The sequence below is a fragment of the Vanessa cardui genome, chromosome 6 (genome assembly GCF_905220365.1).
Source record: "Vanessa cardui chromosome 6, ilVanCard2.1, whole genome shotgun sequence".
Lineage (NCBI taxonomy): Eukaryota > Metazoa > Arthropoda > Insecta > Lepidoptera > Nymphalidae > Vanessa > Vanessa cardui.
Genome location: NC_061128.1, coordinates 6,946,743 through 6,961,126, shown reverse-complemented (window position 1 = coordinate 6,961,126; position 14,384 = coordinate 6,946,743). Strand labels below are relative to the sequence as shown.

The following is a 14,384-nucleotide window of genomic DNA, read 5'->3' as shown; positions in this document are numbered from 1 at the left end:
TAATACTTGTTCATTGGATACATAACAACTTTCTTGTAATAATTTAAGTTAATATTGTGTGGTTTTCGTTCTTATTATACTTAAGTAGATGTTAAGTTAGATAGAGTATTTTATTAATTGTAGCACATTAATGTTATTTTTGTCATAATTTGTTCAGAGACCGAGGCGGAATTTAATAAAGTTCTTTATAATGGGAAGCTCGAAGATGGCGTGGTATCACACGAAACGATCACTGTATCAGGATACGATGGCGCGAACATACAGATTACTGGAGGTAAATAATGTAACATGTAATACTAATTGTATACATCTGAATTTAATTTTTTTTATTATCATTAGCATCACATTTTACCGTAACATTTATATACTATTTATATTTATATCGGATGTTAGTAGATACTCCAAAAACTATTTATTTTGGCCTGATATTGTACGCAGAAGCTGCATTCGGATTGATCAATGTTTTTCTTTATCATATACTTTTTATTATAGCCCACCAATCTTCATTCGAAGTCGAATTTTTGAATGGCGTTGTAACAATACGCAAGGCCCCATCCGCGGTGCTCCCAGCTGGACTCACACACATCGCATTGACGCTGCAAGCGGGTCGCGCTACTGCTGTACTTCTGCTAGATGTAATTGATTCAGGTATGCCATATTGATGGTGTTCAATGAGTATATATTAAAATATTGATTTTCGAGAAGAAAATTCATCAGAGTTTAATATAAGTTGAAAATTTAATTTTTCAGATTCAGAAACCGAAGCGTCATTCAGTAAAGTTCTTTATAATGGAAAACTCGAAGATGGTGTGGTTTCTCACGAAACGATTACCATAGTCGGATACGATGGTACAGACGTAGAAATTATTGGAAGTAAGTATTTATAACCATTTATTCTCAATTTACATTTAATACTCATTACACATCATAACATACAAATAATTGTATTAATAAAAAAACATAAGTTTACGTTGTTTTAAATTACTGTATATATAAAAATGGTTGTCTATACGGAACATATTTTATTTATATTTAATATCTCTGTCTGTTGTGTTAATTTGACTTTAACTTATTTGTGATATTTTATTTATTAATTACAATTAAAATTGTAGCATACGCAACATCATTTGAAGTTGAGTTTTCGAACGGCATTGTCACGATACGCAAAGCCTCGTCCGCGGTGCTCCCAGTCGGACTGACGCACGTTGCTCTAACGCTTCAGGCGGGCCGTGCCAGCGCTGTACTTCTGCTAGATATCACCGATTCAGGTTTGCCATTTTGTTTAACATTCTTTTATTATAAATAAATGATAAGCTATATATCCGGTGTCATTTTCCACCGGTAACCTCTCGAAATCTATTGATAACACCTTTTTTATCAATGTCCTCTTTCTTGGCCTTTAATCGTGGTGCAAAATAAGCGTCATGTGAAAATGTACCACATACAGAATTCTAGGATCTATTGCGTCACTATTAACAGAAATAGCACTTTTTATAAAATGTTTCGTCCCGTCAAGGTGTACATATTATATATGCAACTGACAATTCATTATTTGTAAATGGAAGCAGAAGCAATGATTTCTTTATTTTATCTTGATCAAGCATAATGATCTCCCTTATAGTTCTGAAAAAAGGTACCAAATTTCATACTTTTCAATAAAAAAAAGAGAACATCTATCCAAACTTTCGTCATTTTTAAAACTTCCTAAAGGAATAATTTAAAAAAGTTTAAACTTGTACTTCTATGCCGAAATTTCACGCATCTCAACACCCTACACAGATTAGGCTAACAAACAGCGGCAGTCGATCACTGTTAGAGTTATATTACGTAGAAAAAATGAAGATTGACAAATATGGTCATTTTTTGGCAAGATTGTTGCAATCAACTCTTGATTTTATTAACTATTTATTTTTTGAAACATACACAATTTATTTTTTCTTTTCTCTAGGATCGGAAATCGAAACGACTTTTAGTAAAGTTCTTTATAATGGAGAGATCAAGAATGGTGTAGTAGCTCATGAAACGATTACTATATCCAGATACGACGGTACGAGTGTACAAATTATTGGAGGTAAGTAATCGATCATTGTTAGATTGAAATCTATATAAATAGATAACATATTTTTAACTGTTATTTTAACTTTGTATTTTAAAGCTGAAATAATAAGTAATTTTACGAATTGTTAATTTTCATCAATTCATAGAATTTCTTACCACTAGACTAGTAGACCTTAAGCTAATCGTTACTAAAATTTCAGCTTACGAGTCTTTATTCGAAGTTGAGTTTTCGAACGGCGTTGTGACGATACGTAAAGCCCCGTCCGCGGTGCTCCCAGTCGGACTCACGCACGTCGCGCTGACGCTTCAGGCGGGCCGCGCTAGCGCTGTACTTCTGCTTGATATCACCGATTCAGGTTTGCCAAATTAATGTCTCTTATTACGAACGCATGAAGCAAAACGATCAGATTTTTTTTTATTTATATGAACAAAGTTAACTATATGATCACATATTCTGCCAGTAGATTCAACTTTTGACCACTTTCTTCCTCAGGGTCAGAAATTGAAGCGACATTTAGTAAAGCTATTTATGATGGAAAAATAGAAAATGGCGTAGTATCTCACGAAACGATCACACTATTCGGATACGAAGGCACGAGTGTGCAAATTGTTGGAGGTAAATAAAGTATAATTGGATTTAAACATATTTAGGTGGATATTATTAAATTGAAAATAATTAAAACCTTAAAACCATGAAAAAACTGTTTTTGTATAATTGATACACATAACAATAATGTTGGTATTCGTTTTCGATGTAATGATTTTTTTGGTTAACTTTCAATAAAATTTTATTATGTTAAGTCAAACGATACCATTATGGTTCAATACATTTTATATAATGTTTTTTTTTCTTTGTGTAAACCTCTGATTCCGACTTTAATTTTTATAATAACCTTCATTATGATATATACTCAGCCCTATATTTATTTTAGCTCACCAGTCTTTATTCGAAGCTACTTTGTCGAATGGAATCGTAACGATACGCAAAGCTGAGTCTGCGGTGCTCCCAGGCGGACTCACGCACATCGCGCTAACACTCCAAGCGGGCCGAGCTAACGCTGTCCTATTGCTAGATATTGATGATTCAGGTATACAAAATTAATTTTAATTTCTCCGCTTACTTTATGTTAAGGAAGAAAGTGGAACAATCTTAATTATAAATTTTAATTAATTGCATTTCTCCAGAATCAGCAAGTGAAGAGACGTTTAGTAAAGTTCTTTACAAAGGAAGACTCGAAAATGGCGAGGTGTCGCACGAAACGATTACTATATCCGGATATGAAGGAACTAATGTACAAGTTATTGGAAGTAAGTGCTAATAAGTTTTCTTTGTCAAATTACACTCAATACTTTTTAGTCTTGCGTAATATCATATAGCCAATTGAATTGGGAAAAGAATATCTATACTCACATTTCAATCATAAAATTTACTATCATTTATAGACTAGGTGTATTTGTAGTATTTGTATACAAATAAATAATGCAAGCACTCCGCAAATTATGCGTGCAACTTAGAAAACGAAACTAAGAAGAAACGCTCAAAGCGCATAGACGAACAGATAAGTCTAAACCCAACAATCAAATTCTACCTTAATAATTTTACACTCCTCACGACCAATGGCGTTTTTACTTTAACATTGATGTTATAATTATTTATATATTAATATTGTTTTTATTTTGAAACAAATGTTGTTATTACACTACAACGAGCCTCATAATAAAAATCTTATATTATTTACGTATTCGTTTCTTATATACATACGTCAATTATATAACTGCAAACTCTACAATAAATTCTATCATTTACTCGTATTAATTGTACGAATTGTAGGAAGTCCTTGCCACAAGTGCTCTTTTCGTTAATCATTTAAAATTTTCAGCTTACGAGTCTTTATTCGAAGTTGAGTTTTCGAACGGCATTGTCACGATACGCAAAGCCGCGTCTGCGGTGCTCCCAGTCGGACTGACGCACGTCGCGCTGACGCTTCAGGCGGGCCGCGCTAACGCTGTACTTCTGCTAGATATCACCGATTCAGGTTTGCCATTTTGTTGCTTATTCAGTAGGTCAGTCAAAATTGTATTTGAGCAAGTCGATCAGATTTGTTTATTGATATGAACAAAGTTAGCAATATAATCACATTCTTGGCCTGTAAATTCAACTTTTTACTACTTTCTTCTACAGGATCAGAAATCGAAGCAACATTTAGTAAAGTTATTTATGATGGGAAAATAGAAAATGGCGTGGTATCTCACGAAACGATCACGCTATTCGGATACGACGGCACGGGTGTACAAATTATTGGAGGTAATTAAAGTATAATTGGATTTAAACATATTTAGGTGGATATTATTGAATTGAAAATAATTAAAACCTTAAAACCATGAAGAAGCTATTTTTGTATAATTGATACACATAACAATAATGTTGATATTCGTACTCGATTTAATGATTTATTCTCTTCAGTTAACTTTCAATAAACTTTTATTATGTTAAGTCAAACGATACCATGAATGTTTCAAAGCATTTTATATAACGTTTTTTTTTTATCCTGAGTAACCTGTGTAAACCTCTGATTCCGACTTTAAGTTTTATAATAACCTTCATTATGTTATAAACTCAACCCTATGTTTATTTTAGCTCACCAGTCTTTATTCGAAGCTAATTTGTCGAATGGAATTGTAACGATACGCAAAGCTGAGTCTGCGGTGCTCCCAGGCGGCCTCACGCACATCGCGCTAACACTCCAAGCGGGCCGAGCTAACGCTGTCCTATTACTAGATATTGATGATTCAGGTATACAAAATCAATTTTAAGTTCTCCGCTTACTTGATGTTAAGGAAGAAAGTGGAACAATCTTAATTATAAATTTAATTAATTGCATTTCTCCAGAATCAGCAAGTGAAGAGACGTTTAGTAAAGTTCTTTACAAAGGAAAACTTGAAAATGGCGAGGTGTCTCACGAAACGATTACGATATCCGAATATGAAGGAACTAATGTACAAGTTATTGGAAGTAAGTGCTAATAAATATTCTTTCTCAAATCACACTCAATACTTTTTAGTCTTGCGTAATATCATATAGCCAATTGAATTAGGAAAAGGATATCTATACCCACATTTCAATCATAAAATTTACTATCATTTTTAGACTAGATTTATTTGTAGGATTTGTATACAAATAATTAATGCAAGCACTCTGTAAATTATGCGTGCATCTTAGAAAACGAAACTAAGAAGAAACGCTCAAAGCGCATAGACGGACAGATAAGTCTAAACCCAACAATCAAATTCTACCTTAATAATTGTACAGTCCTCACGACCAATGGCGTTTTCACTTTAACATTGATATTATTATTTTTTATATAATAATATTGTTTTTGCTTTCAAACAAAAGTTGTTATTACAGTCCAACGAGCCTCACAATTGAAATCTTACAATATTAACTCATCATCATCATCAACAGCCTATTTTTGTCCACTGTTGGACATAGGCCTCTCCCAGTGCACGCCACTGTGGTCTTTCTCCGGCTACTCGCATCCAGCTCCTGCCTGCCGCCTTGCGTATATCGTCACTCCACCGTGCCTGAGGACGTCCTACACTACGTTTGCCGAGACGCGGTCTCCACTCTAGAACACGTTTTCCCCAACGGTTGTCGGTTCTACGACAAATATGACCAGCCCACTGCCACTTCAGCTTACTAATCCGGTGGGCTATGTCGATGACTTTGGTTCTTTGACGGATAACCTCATTTCTGATGCGATCCCTCAAAGAAACGCCGAGCATAGCCCTTTCCATAGCACGCTGAGCGACTTTAAGTTGGTGGACCAGCCTTGTCGTGAGTGTCCACGTTTCGGCTCCGTATGTCATGACGGGTAGGACGCACTGATTGAAGACTTTCGTCTTAAGGCACTGTGGGATCGACGATGTTAGGATTCGACGTAACTTCCCAAACGCTGCCCAACCCAGCTGAATTCTTCTATTCTCCTCGTCCTCAAGGTTGTTTCTACCTAATCGCAGAGTCTGCCCGAGGTAGACATATTTTTGAACAACTTCGAGAACGGTACCGTGTATCGTAGTCGGTTCCGGTAGAACATGTTCATTGAACATGACCTTGGTTTTATCCAAGTTCATCCGTAGGCCGATACGCATAGAAGAATCAGCCAGCTCGTTCAGCATTTGTTGTAGGTCCTGCAGCGTTTCTGCCACGATGACGATGTCGTCTGCGAATCTCAAGTGAGAGATGTATTCGCCATTGATGTTAATGCCACGTCCTTTCCAGTTCAGCGTCTTGAACATATCCTCCATTGCATTAGTGAACAATTTGGGGGAAATAACGTCCCCTTGTCTCACTCCTCGATGCAATGGTATGGGATTTGTTTGCTGATTTTGTACTCGGACGGACATGGTGGCAGCTTCGTAGAGACATCTCATCACTTGGATGTATCGCCAATCAACTTGGCAACGCTGCAGGGACTCCAGAACAGCCCAGATTTCAACCGAGTCAAAGGCCTTCTCATAGTCCACGAATGCAAGACACAGGGGCCGATTATACTCATGGGACTTCTGTATAATCTGCCGCACTGTATGGATGTGGTCTATGGTGCCGTATCCGGTCCGAAACCCGGCCTGCTCCGGGGGTTGGAATTCGTCGAATCTTCGCGCAAGACGGTTCGTGATCACTCTTGAAAACAGCTTATAGACATGGCTCAGTAGGGATATGGGACGATAGTTCTTCAGCAGGGTTTTGTCTCCCTTTTTGAAGAACAGGACGACCACACTCCTACTCCACGCCTCCGGAGTTCTCCCTTCGAAGAGGACAGAGTTAAAAAGCGTCTGAAGTTCCCTAAGTACCGGTTTACCTCCCGCTTTTAATAGCTCTGTGGTAACGCCGTCCTCTCCAGGGGCTTTTCCATTTTTAAGCTGTCCAAGAGCAGTCTCGATTTCGCCAATACTGACTTCAGGCAGGTCTTCGGAGAAATGGCGTGTTAAAGTAGCTCTAGGATCCTCATTTTCGGGATCAGGTCGAGATGCATGCGATGCGTATAACCGGCCGTAGAAGTCCTCTACTTCCGAAAGTACTGCCGGCTTAGAAGAAACGACTTCTCCACTTGCTGTGGTCAACTTCGTCAGGTGGCTCCTTCCAAGAGATTGTACGAACACCTTAGACCCCCGATTCTGCTCAATAGCTCTTTTTATTGCAAGAGTATTGGAGCACCGGAGGTCGTGTCGTACGCGCCTGCTGATCTCTTGGTTTAATTGCCGTTTCTCTGACGAAGTGACAGGTGGGTTTTCACGTCGTTTCTTCATGAGCCTCAAAGTCTCTTCCGAAAGGTTCGACTTCCTGCCCTTACGCTGCATGCCACAATATCTCGTGCCTTCTTCCCTGAGAATTCGAACTACATTTTCGAGGTTCTGGTTTACGTCCGTTGTGGTTTCCACGGCAGCGAATCGGTTCTCCAGGATTGACTGGAATGTTTCAGATCCCGCAATGGTTTGGAGCAGCTTTGGTCGGAGCGTGGACTTCATCAGACGGGCGCGCTCGGCCTTAAAATTGATATTCAGAGAGCCTCGGAGGAGTCGGTGATCACTACCGGTATTGAACCTGTTAATCACTGAGACGTCTCTGAATATATGCCTCTTGTCCGTCATTATGAAGTCGATCTCGTTTTTCGTCATAGTGTCGGGGCTTTGCCACGTCCACTTCCTTTGCGGCTGCTTCTTGAAGAAGGAGTTCATCAAGAAGAGCCCCTCCCGTTCGAGGAAGTTGACAAGCATTTGCCCCCTATGATTCCTGCTTCCAAGTCCATGGGGTCCTACTACCGATTCGCTGCAGTTCTGTACTCCCACTTTAGCGTTGAAGTCCCCCATGACAACGTTGTAGTGGGTTTTCGTGGTGAAGTGGAGGGCCCTCGATATGTCATCGAATAATTCTTCCACTTCATCGTCCGAGTGTGTCGAGGTTGGTGCGTACGCTTGCACCACCTTGAGGCTGTACCTCTCGGTGAGCTTTATAATGAGGTACGCTACCCTGTTCGACACACTGGAGATTTCCACCACGTTGTCAACTAGGGACTTATTTACCAGAAACCCAACGCCACCTTGGGATTGTTGGTCACCCTCTCGGAAGTATATTAGGTGGCCTGATTCGAGGGTTACGGTGTCCTCTCCCTCTCTACGGACTTCACATAGCCCTAATATGTGCCACCTAATTTTCCCAAGTTCTACCTCAAGTTGCGCTAGATGCGAGTCAAGCCGTAGCGTGCGTCCGTTGTACGTCGCAAGGGTCAGTCGGTTGTGGTAGCCTCCCGTAGCCCGGTGATTCTTAGCACCCCCCGTCCCGCCGTTACCATCGTCGTCATGACGAGGAATAGCGGGGCTGCCGGGAACTGGGGGCCGTGGCTTGCGTGTGTGCTGTATGTGGAGGTTGTGCCCATAATCGCCACGCTGGGCAGGCGGGTTGGCGATCGCAGGGCGTAGCTTCTCGCACCGGTGACGCTGCTGCCCGTCACCGGCCTGTGGTATTTAGCTACGCCTATTATGTTGATGGTTATACCGCCATCAGTCGGTCGCCAGAGCCTCGTTTGCTGGTCGGCAGGATGCACCACGGGCAGGTGAGGTTGGCTTGGGGCACTAAGGTGTAGTTTGCGCCCCCTTACATCCCATATTAACTCAGTCGTTGCTTATATACGTTAATTATATAATTGCAAACTCTACGATAAATCCAAAGTCATTTTTTCCTCCAAATTTTAAGAAATTATAAATCATTCTTTCTACAAGTGCACATTAAGCTAACTATTTACAAAATTTCAGCTTACGAGTCTTTATTCGAAGTTGAGTTTTCGAACGGCATTGTCACGATACGCAAAGCCCCGTCCGCGGTGCTCCCAGTCGGACTCACGCACGTTGCTCTAACGCTTCAGGCGGGCCGCGCTAGCGCTGTACTTCTGCTAGATATCACCGATTCAGGTTTGCCAAATTAAAATGACAATTTTACTAAGCAAATCAATCACATTTACTCATTAATATTTTATTAATACTGTATTTATTTTTTATTTCTTCAGGATCAGAAATCGAAGCCACATTTAGTAAAGCCATTTATGATGGGAAAATTGAAAATGGCGTGGTATCTCACGAAACGATCACGCTATTCGGATACGACGGCACGAGTGTACAAATTTTAGGAGGTAGATAAAGTATATTTGGATTTAAACATATTTAGGTAGATAAATAAATCGAAAATAATTTATTTAAACCATGAAAACACTGTTTTGGTGTAATTGATACAGATAATAATTATTATTAAATCGAAAATAATTGAAACATTTAAACCTTGTAAACAGTTTTGCTATAATTGATACAGATAATAATAATTTTGATATCCATATTCGATGTAATGATTGATTTTTATTCTCTTTATTTAACTTTGAATAAAATTTTATTACTCAAAGTCAAACGATATGATGAGTGATTCAGAGCAAACTCTAATGTATTATTAATATTTGGTTTATTATTGTTATGTATTAATATGTTTTAAGTATCTCAATAATCTGTGTAAATACCTGATTCCAACTTTAAGTTTATAATAACCATGGCCGTAGGCAGGCGGGGGTTTTGGGGGTTCAAACCCCCCCCGAAATTTTTTCGCTAACCGGTATCGTATTATCAAAAAAAAATTTACGCTAATTAAACAAACAAATGTAAGTATTTATTGATTTCTTCAGAAAATTAAGTCGTTTTGTCTAGATACGACAACAAATCTAAACAAAATGAATCATTTTACGCAAAGACTAGAGGCAATAATAATCATACCCTTATTCACATTTTATACGTTAGTAATTTTAGATACTAATGAAGACCTTTTACAGAGTGCCATTACATTTTGAAATTTGTAAGACAGATTGTAAAATTTCTGATACATTCTATGTACAGGGTATTGGTAACTCGACGTATATCCGTTAGGAGGTGATAGGGGTGACTATTTGAAATAATTTTAACCCCCATATGCATGATCCAAAAGTGAACCATTTTTGAGTTATCGTGTTTTTTAGCTTTTTTCAACTTATTTAAAAAATATCAATTAAAATCTACTTTGTTTTTGTTTTACAAAAACGATTAAACACTGGATATATTATAGATAATAATTATTCGTTCAAATTTAAAAATGCAAGACGGAAAACGAAATTATTTCAATATTTTTTTTGAGATTTATTCCTCAAAAATGCCTTAAAAACTAAAAAAATCATTATAATAAATCTTGGCCTGCAGATTGTTTTAAAAACGTAACCGTTTAAAGCTTTCCAAAAATTTATAAAAAGAAGGAAATTATTTCAAATCAATCGAAATAAAATGATCAGAAAGGACGCTGGTGGAAATTCGTAGTCGAACATGAACGAATTCGTACTCTACTACTAGGTCCCTCTTTAAAATTTCCTCAAAATTAACTAAAAATAACAACTAATGAAAAAAAAAATCTTACTTAATACAAATTTAAAATAAAATATAGGAACAGAAACCGTTCAATAGCTAAGTTATAAATAAGACATTTTGTAATATAGCTTAAATAAAGTATTAATAATCGAATCCGAGAAACTCTCTATAAAAGAGCACAGCACACACAGCATGTTCTACAGTGTATAATGCAGAATTCTATCCTTACTATTCTCACGAAGAAGTCTCTGAAAGGAAATTATTTTTTTATAAATTTGAGCTTAACGCGTATTCAGGAGTCGCGTCTTATTGGGATAATAACTCTGAACCATTAGAAGCTATACTTGATCAAGATGGGATCAAGATTACTAACTATCATAATGACACGTTCATTGGAGTGAAAAAGTGTACAAAAATATCCTCATGTGAGATCCTCCTCAATAGTCCAAATAATCAGCCCTATCACATTCTAACGGATATATGTCAAATTACCAAAAACCATGTATGTATATTTTATTGAGAATATTCATACTATATTATTAAAAAACGGATAATCGGCGCTCTTTACCGAATAGTCGCCGACTTCGAAAGCAGCCGAACTCCTGGAAGACTACTTTGGTGCATCCTATCTCTAAAAAGAGCAACCGCCCAGACCCGTCCAATTATAGGCCAATAGCCATCACCTCCTTGTTTCGTTTCCGTCGGGGTCGTTCAGCCAGTGATCTTCTAGATTACCTTAGTTATAGATGGGCAAGGCAAGGGAAGCAGTTGAGAGCAAGTGGGAGGCATTGGCGGCCACTCTGGACATAGCGAAGGCCTTCGATAGCGTATGGCACAAAGCGCTTCTTTCGAAGCTCCCTTCCTTACCGGGGAATTATGCAATTGGATCACCATGCCAAAAAGGCAGATCGGAACATTAAAGTCGTTATATGGTGCATTCTCTGATTTAAAATTCGTCAATGCTGGTGTTCCACACAGCTGCGTTCTATCACCCATTCTGTTCCTTCTGCATATCAGTGACTTGTTGCAAATCTGTAACATTCACTGCTATGCAGATGACAGTACTGTAGACACCTCATACACCGGCCGGGCTAATATTTCTCGGGAAAACGTCTGAAATCGAGTCATCATTAAACAAAGTCTCTAACTGGGGCCGGCTAAACTAAGGACATATATGATTGCTATTTAGCTATTAAAATATCTGATGACGGGGAAGTACTTTCCCGTAGTAGTCTCTTAGGCTCACTTAGTAGTTTCGGACCCACTGGCTAAAATTAGTCCACTTCAACCCCAAAAGGAGGCATGTTTGCGCGTTAGCTGCTAAAAATTACCATTTCTTGTATCTCCACGATTTCAGAACATTTCAATAGCCGCCACAGCTAGTATTGGAATACTTGACGTGGATATTTCGAGCCTCGTTCACTTCCGCGGTCAATAGGAACGCAAAGCCAAATTGGCATCAAAAAAACTCGGTGTGCTCAGCAAGCCATGACAGTATTTCACGCCGGCCCATCGCCTAAAACTATACAAGGCGCAAATTGAACCCCACATGGAATATTGCTTACAACTCTAGGCGGGTGCTCCCCAATACCAGCTTCTTTCATTTGTCCGTATCCAACGCAGAGCGGCTCGAATTATCGACGATCAAGTTTTTCGCAGTGGACGTCTCACGGCCGAAATGATGATGAAGCCCTTTTCGACCTGCTGGGTCCTTTAACTTTGCGTAGAGATGTTAGATCACTCTGCATCTTCTACTTTCGAATATTTCACGGAAAATATTTGGGCGCATTGTTTGGATTAATCCCGGCTGCGGAATTTCACCTTCGGACAACTCGTCAAAGTTTCACCCGCACCACCTAAATGTTCAAAAAACCACAACATCACGATTTTTAAGACATTTTCTACTTTGCAAAACCACTCTGTTGCACCAGCATCAGCGACGTTTTTTCCGAACCGATACGACTTCGGAACCATAAAAAAAGAGCGTATTCCTTCCTTAAAGGCCGGTAACGCACCTGCAAGCCCCGCAGATGTCCATGGGCGATGGTAATCACTTTCCATCAGGTGAGCCTCATGCTCGTTTGCCCCCTATAACATAAAATAAGCCATCGGTTGTCTTTTAAATAAATGTGTATAAATTATGTCTAATTATAATATACCTACTTAAGCTTATTTAAAAAAAAACCTTTTGCTTTTCCTGGAGCACGAACCCCCCCCGAAATGAAATCCTGGCTACGGCCCTGATAATAACCTTCATAATGTTATAAACTAAAACTCTATATTTATTTTAGCTCACCAGTCTTTATTCGAAGCTACTTTGTCGAATGGAATCGTAACGATACGCAAAGCTGAGTCTGCGGTGCTCCCAGGCGGACTCACGCACATCGCGCTAACACTCCAAGCGGGCCGAGCTAACGCTGTCCTTTTGCTGGATATTAATGAATCAGGTTTACTACATAATTTTATTATTCCTCCACTAATCTGATATTTAGTTAGAAATTTGAACGATCTTTATTAAATAATTAAATAAATTATTTTTCTCCAGAATCAGCAACTGAAGATACATTTAGTAAAGTTCTTTACAAAGGAAATCTGGAAAATGGCGAGGTGTCTCACGAAACGATTACGATATCCGGATATGAAGGCACTAATGTACAAATTATTGGAAGTAAGTGTTAATAATATATCTCTCAATTCATACCTAAAAGATATTATCGTGATTAATATCATATAGTTAAATTGAATTAGGAAAAGAATATCTATGCTCAAATTTTAATCATAAAATTTACTTTTATTTATAGACTGAGTGTATTTGTAGTTGAATACAAATAAATAACGCAAGCACTCCGTAAATAACGTGTGCAACTTAAAAAACGAGACTAAGAAGAAACGCTCAAGGCGTAAAAATTTAGCACTAATTTAACACTACGTATAGTTAAGTTAGCGCTACAATCACATTCTCCCTCCAAGTTTTACTCTTCTCATAACTAATCGAGTTGTTACTTTACTATTGATGTTATAATTATTTATAAATATCATTGCTTCAAAATAAATGTTCTTATTTAAATTCCAATGATATTAATACATCATGATACAAACTCCTAGTTTCTGTTATTTATGTAAACTATGTAATTGCAAACTAACCATTAATTAAATTTCAGCTTACGAGTCTTTATTCGAAGTAGAGTTTTCGAACGGCATTGTCACGATACGCAAAGCCCCGTCCGCGGTGCTCCCAGTCGGACTCACGCACGTTGCTCTAACGCTTCAGGCGGGCCGCGCTAGCGCTGTACTTCTGCTAGATATCACCGATTCAGGTTTGCCAAATTAATGTCTCTAATTACGAACGTATGAAGCAAAACGATCACATTTTTTTATTTATATGAACAAAGTTAACTATATGATCACATATTCTGCCAGTAGATTCAACTTTTGACCACTTTCTTCCTCAGGGTCAGAAATTGAAGCGACATTTAGTAAAGCTATTTATGATGGAAAAATAGAAAATGGCGTGGTATCTCACGAAACGATCACGATATTCGGATACGACGGCATGAGTGTACAAATTATTGGAGGTAACTATAGTATATTTGGATCTATGTAGATATTATTAAATTGAAAATAATCGTAACCTTTAAACCAAGAAAAACCCTTTTTGTGTAATTTTGTTATTCATATTCGATTTAATGATTGTTTTTTGTTCTCTTCAGTTAACTTTGCTTAAAATTTTATTACTTTAAGTCAAACGATAACATGAGTGATTCAGAGCGTTTTGTATTGTATCATTAATATTTGGTTTATGATTGTTATATAATTTTTTTTATATATCTGAGCAATCTGTGTATATCGCTGATTCCAACTTTAAGTTTATACTAACCTTTGTAATGTTATAAAGTCAA

The 14,384-nt window shown here is 38.0% G+C and overlaps 1 protein-coding gene across 8 annotated transcripts in view; it reads left to right on the top strand.

Annotated features, from left to right (window-relative positions):
- Positions 1 to 14,384, top strand: part of LOC124530320 — a 33,085-nt gene that overhangs the window by 16,245 nt on the left and 2,456 nt on the right. The window contains exons 7-25 of one of the 8 annotated variants that reach the window (XM_047104442.1): positions 158 to 274; positions 493 to 648; positions 757 to 873; positions 1,113 to 1,268; positions 1,949 to 2,071; positions 2,259 to 2,414; positions 2,552 to 2,674; positions 2,991 to 3,146; positions 3,244 to 3,366; positions 3,939 to 4,094; positions 4,241 to 4,363; positions 4,697 to 4,852; positions 4,949 to 5,071; positions 8,869 to 9,024; positions 9,120 to 9,242; positions 12,777 to 12,932; positions 13,031 to 13,153; positions 13,647 to 13,802; positions 13,938 to 14,060. In XM_047104442.1, the coding sequence (XP_046960398.1) occupies positions 158 to 274; positions 493 to 648; positions 757 to 873; positions 1,113 to 1,268; positions 1,949 to 2,071; positions 2,259 to 2,414; positions 2,552 to 2,674; positions 2,991 to 3,146; positions 3,244 to 3,366; positions 3,939 to 4,094; positions 4,241 to 4,363; positions 4,697 to 4,852; positions 4,949 to 5,071; positions 8,869 to 9,024; positions 9,120 to 9,242; positions 12,777 to 12,932; positions 13,031 to 13,153; positions 13,647 to 13,802; positions 13,938 to 14,060 (2,622 nt within the window). Of the gene's footprint in view, positions 1 to 157; positions 275 to 492; positions 649 to 750; positions 874 to 1,112; positions 1,269 to 1,948; positions 2,072 to 2,258; positions 2,415 to 2,551; positions 2,675 to 2,990; positions 3,147 to 3,243; positions 3,367 to 3,938; positions 4,095 to 4,240; positions 4,364 to 4,696; positions 4,853 to 4,948; positions 5,072 to 8,868; positions 9,025 to 9,119; positions 9,243 to 12,776; positions 12,933 to 13,030; positions 13,154 to 13,646; positions 13,803 to 13,937; positions 14,061 to 14,384 lie in introns of all 8 variants that reach the window. The other 7 variants (XM_047104441.1, XM_047104445.1, XM_047104443.1 and 4 more) reach the window with 7 other exon arrangements.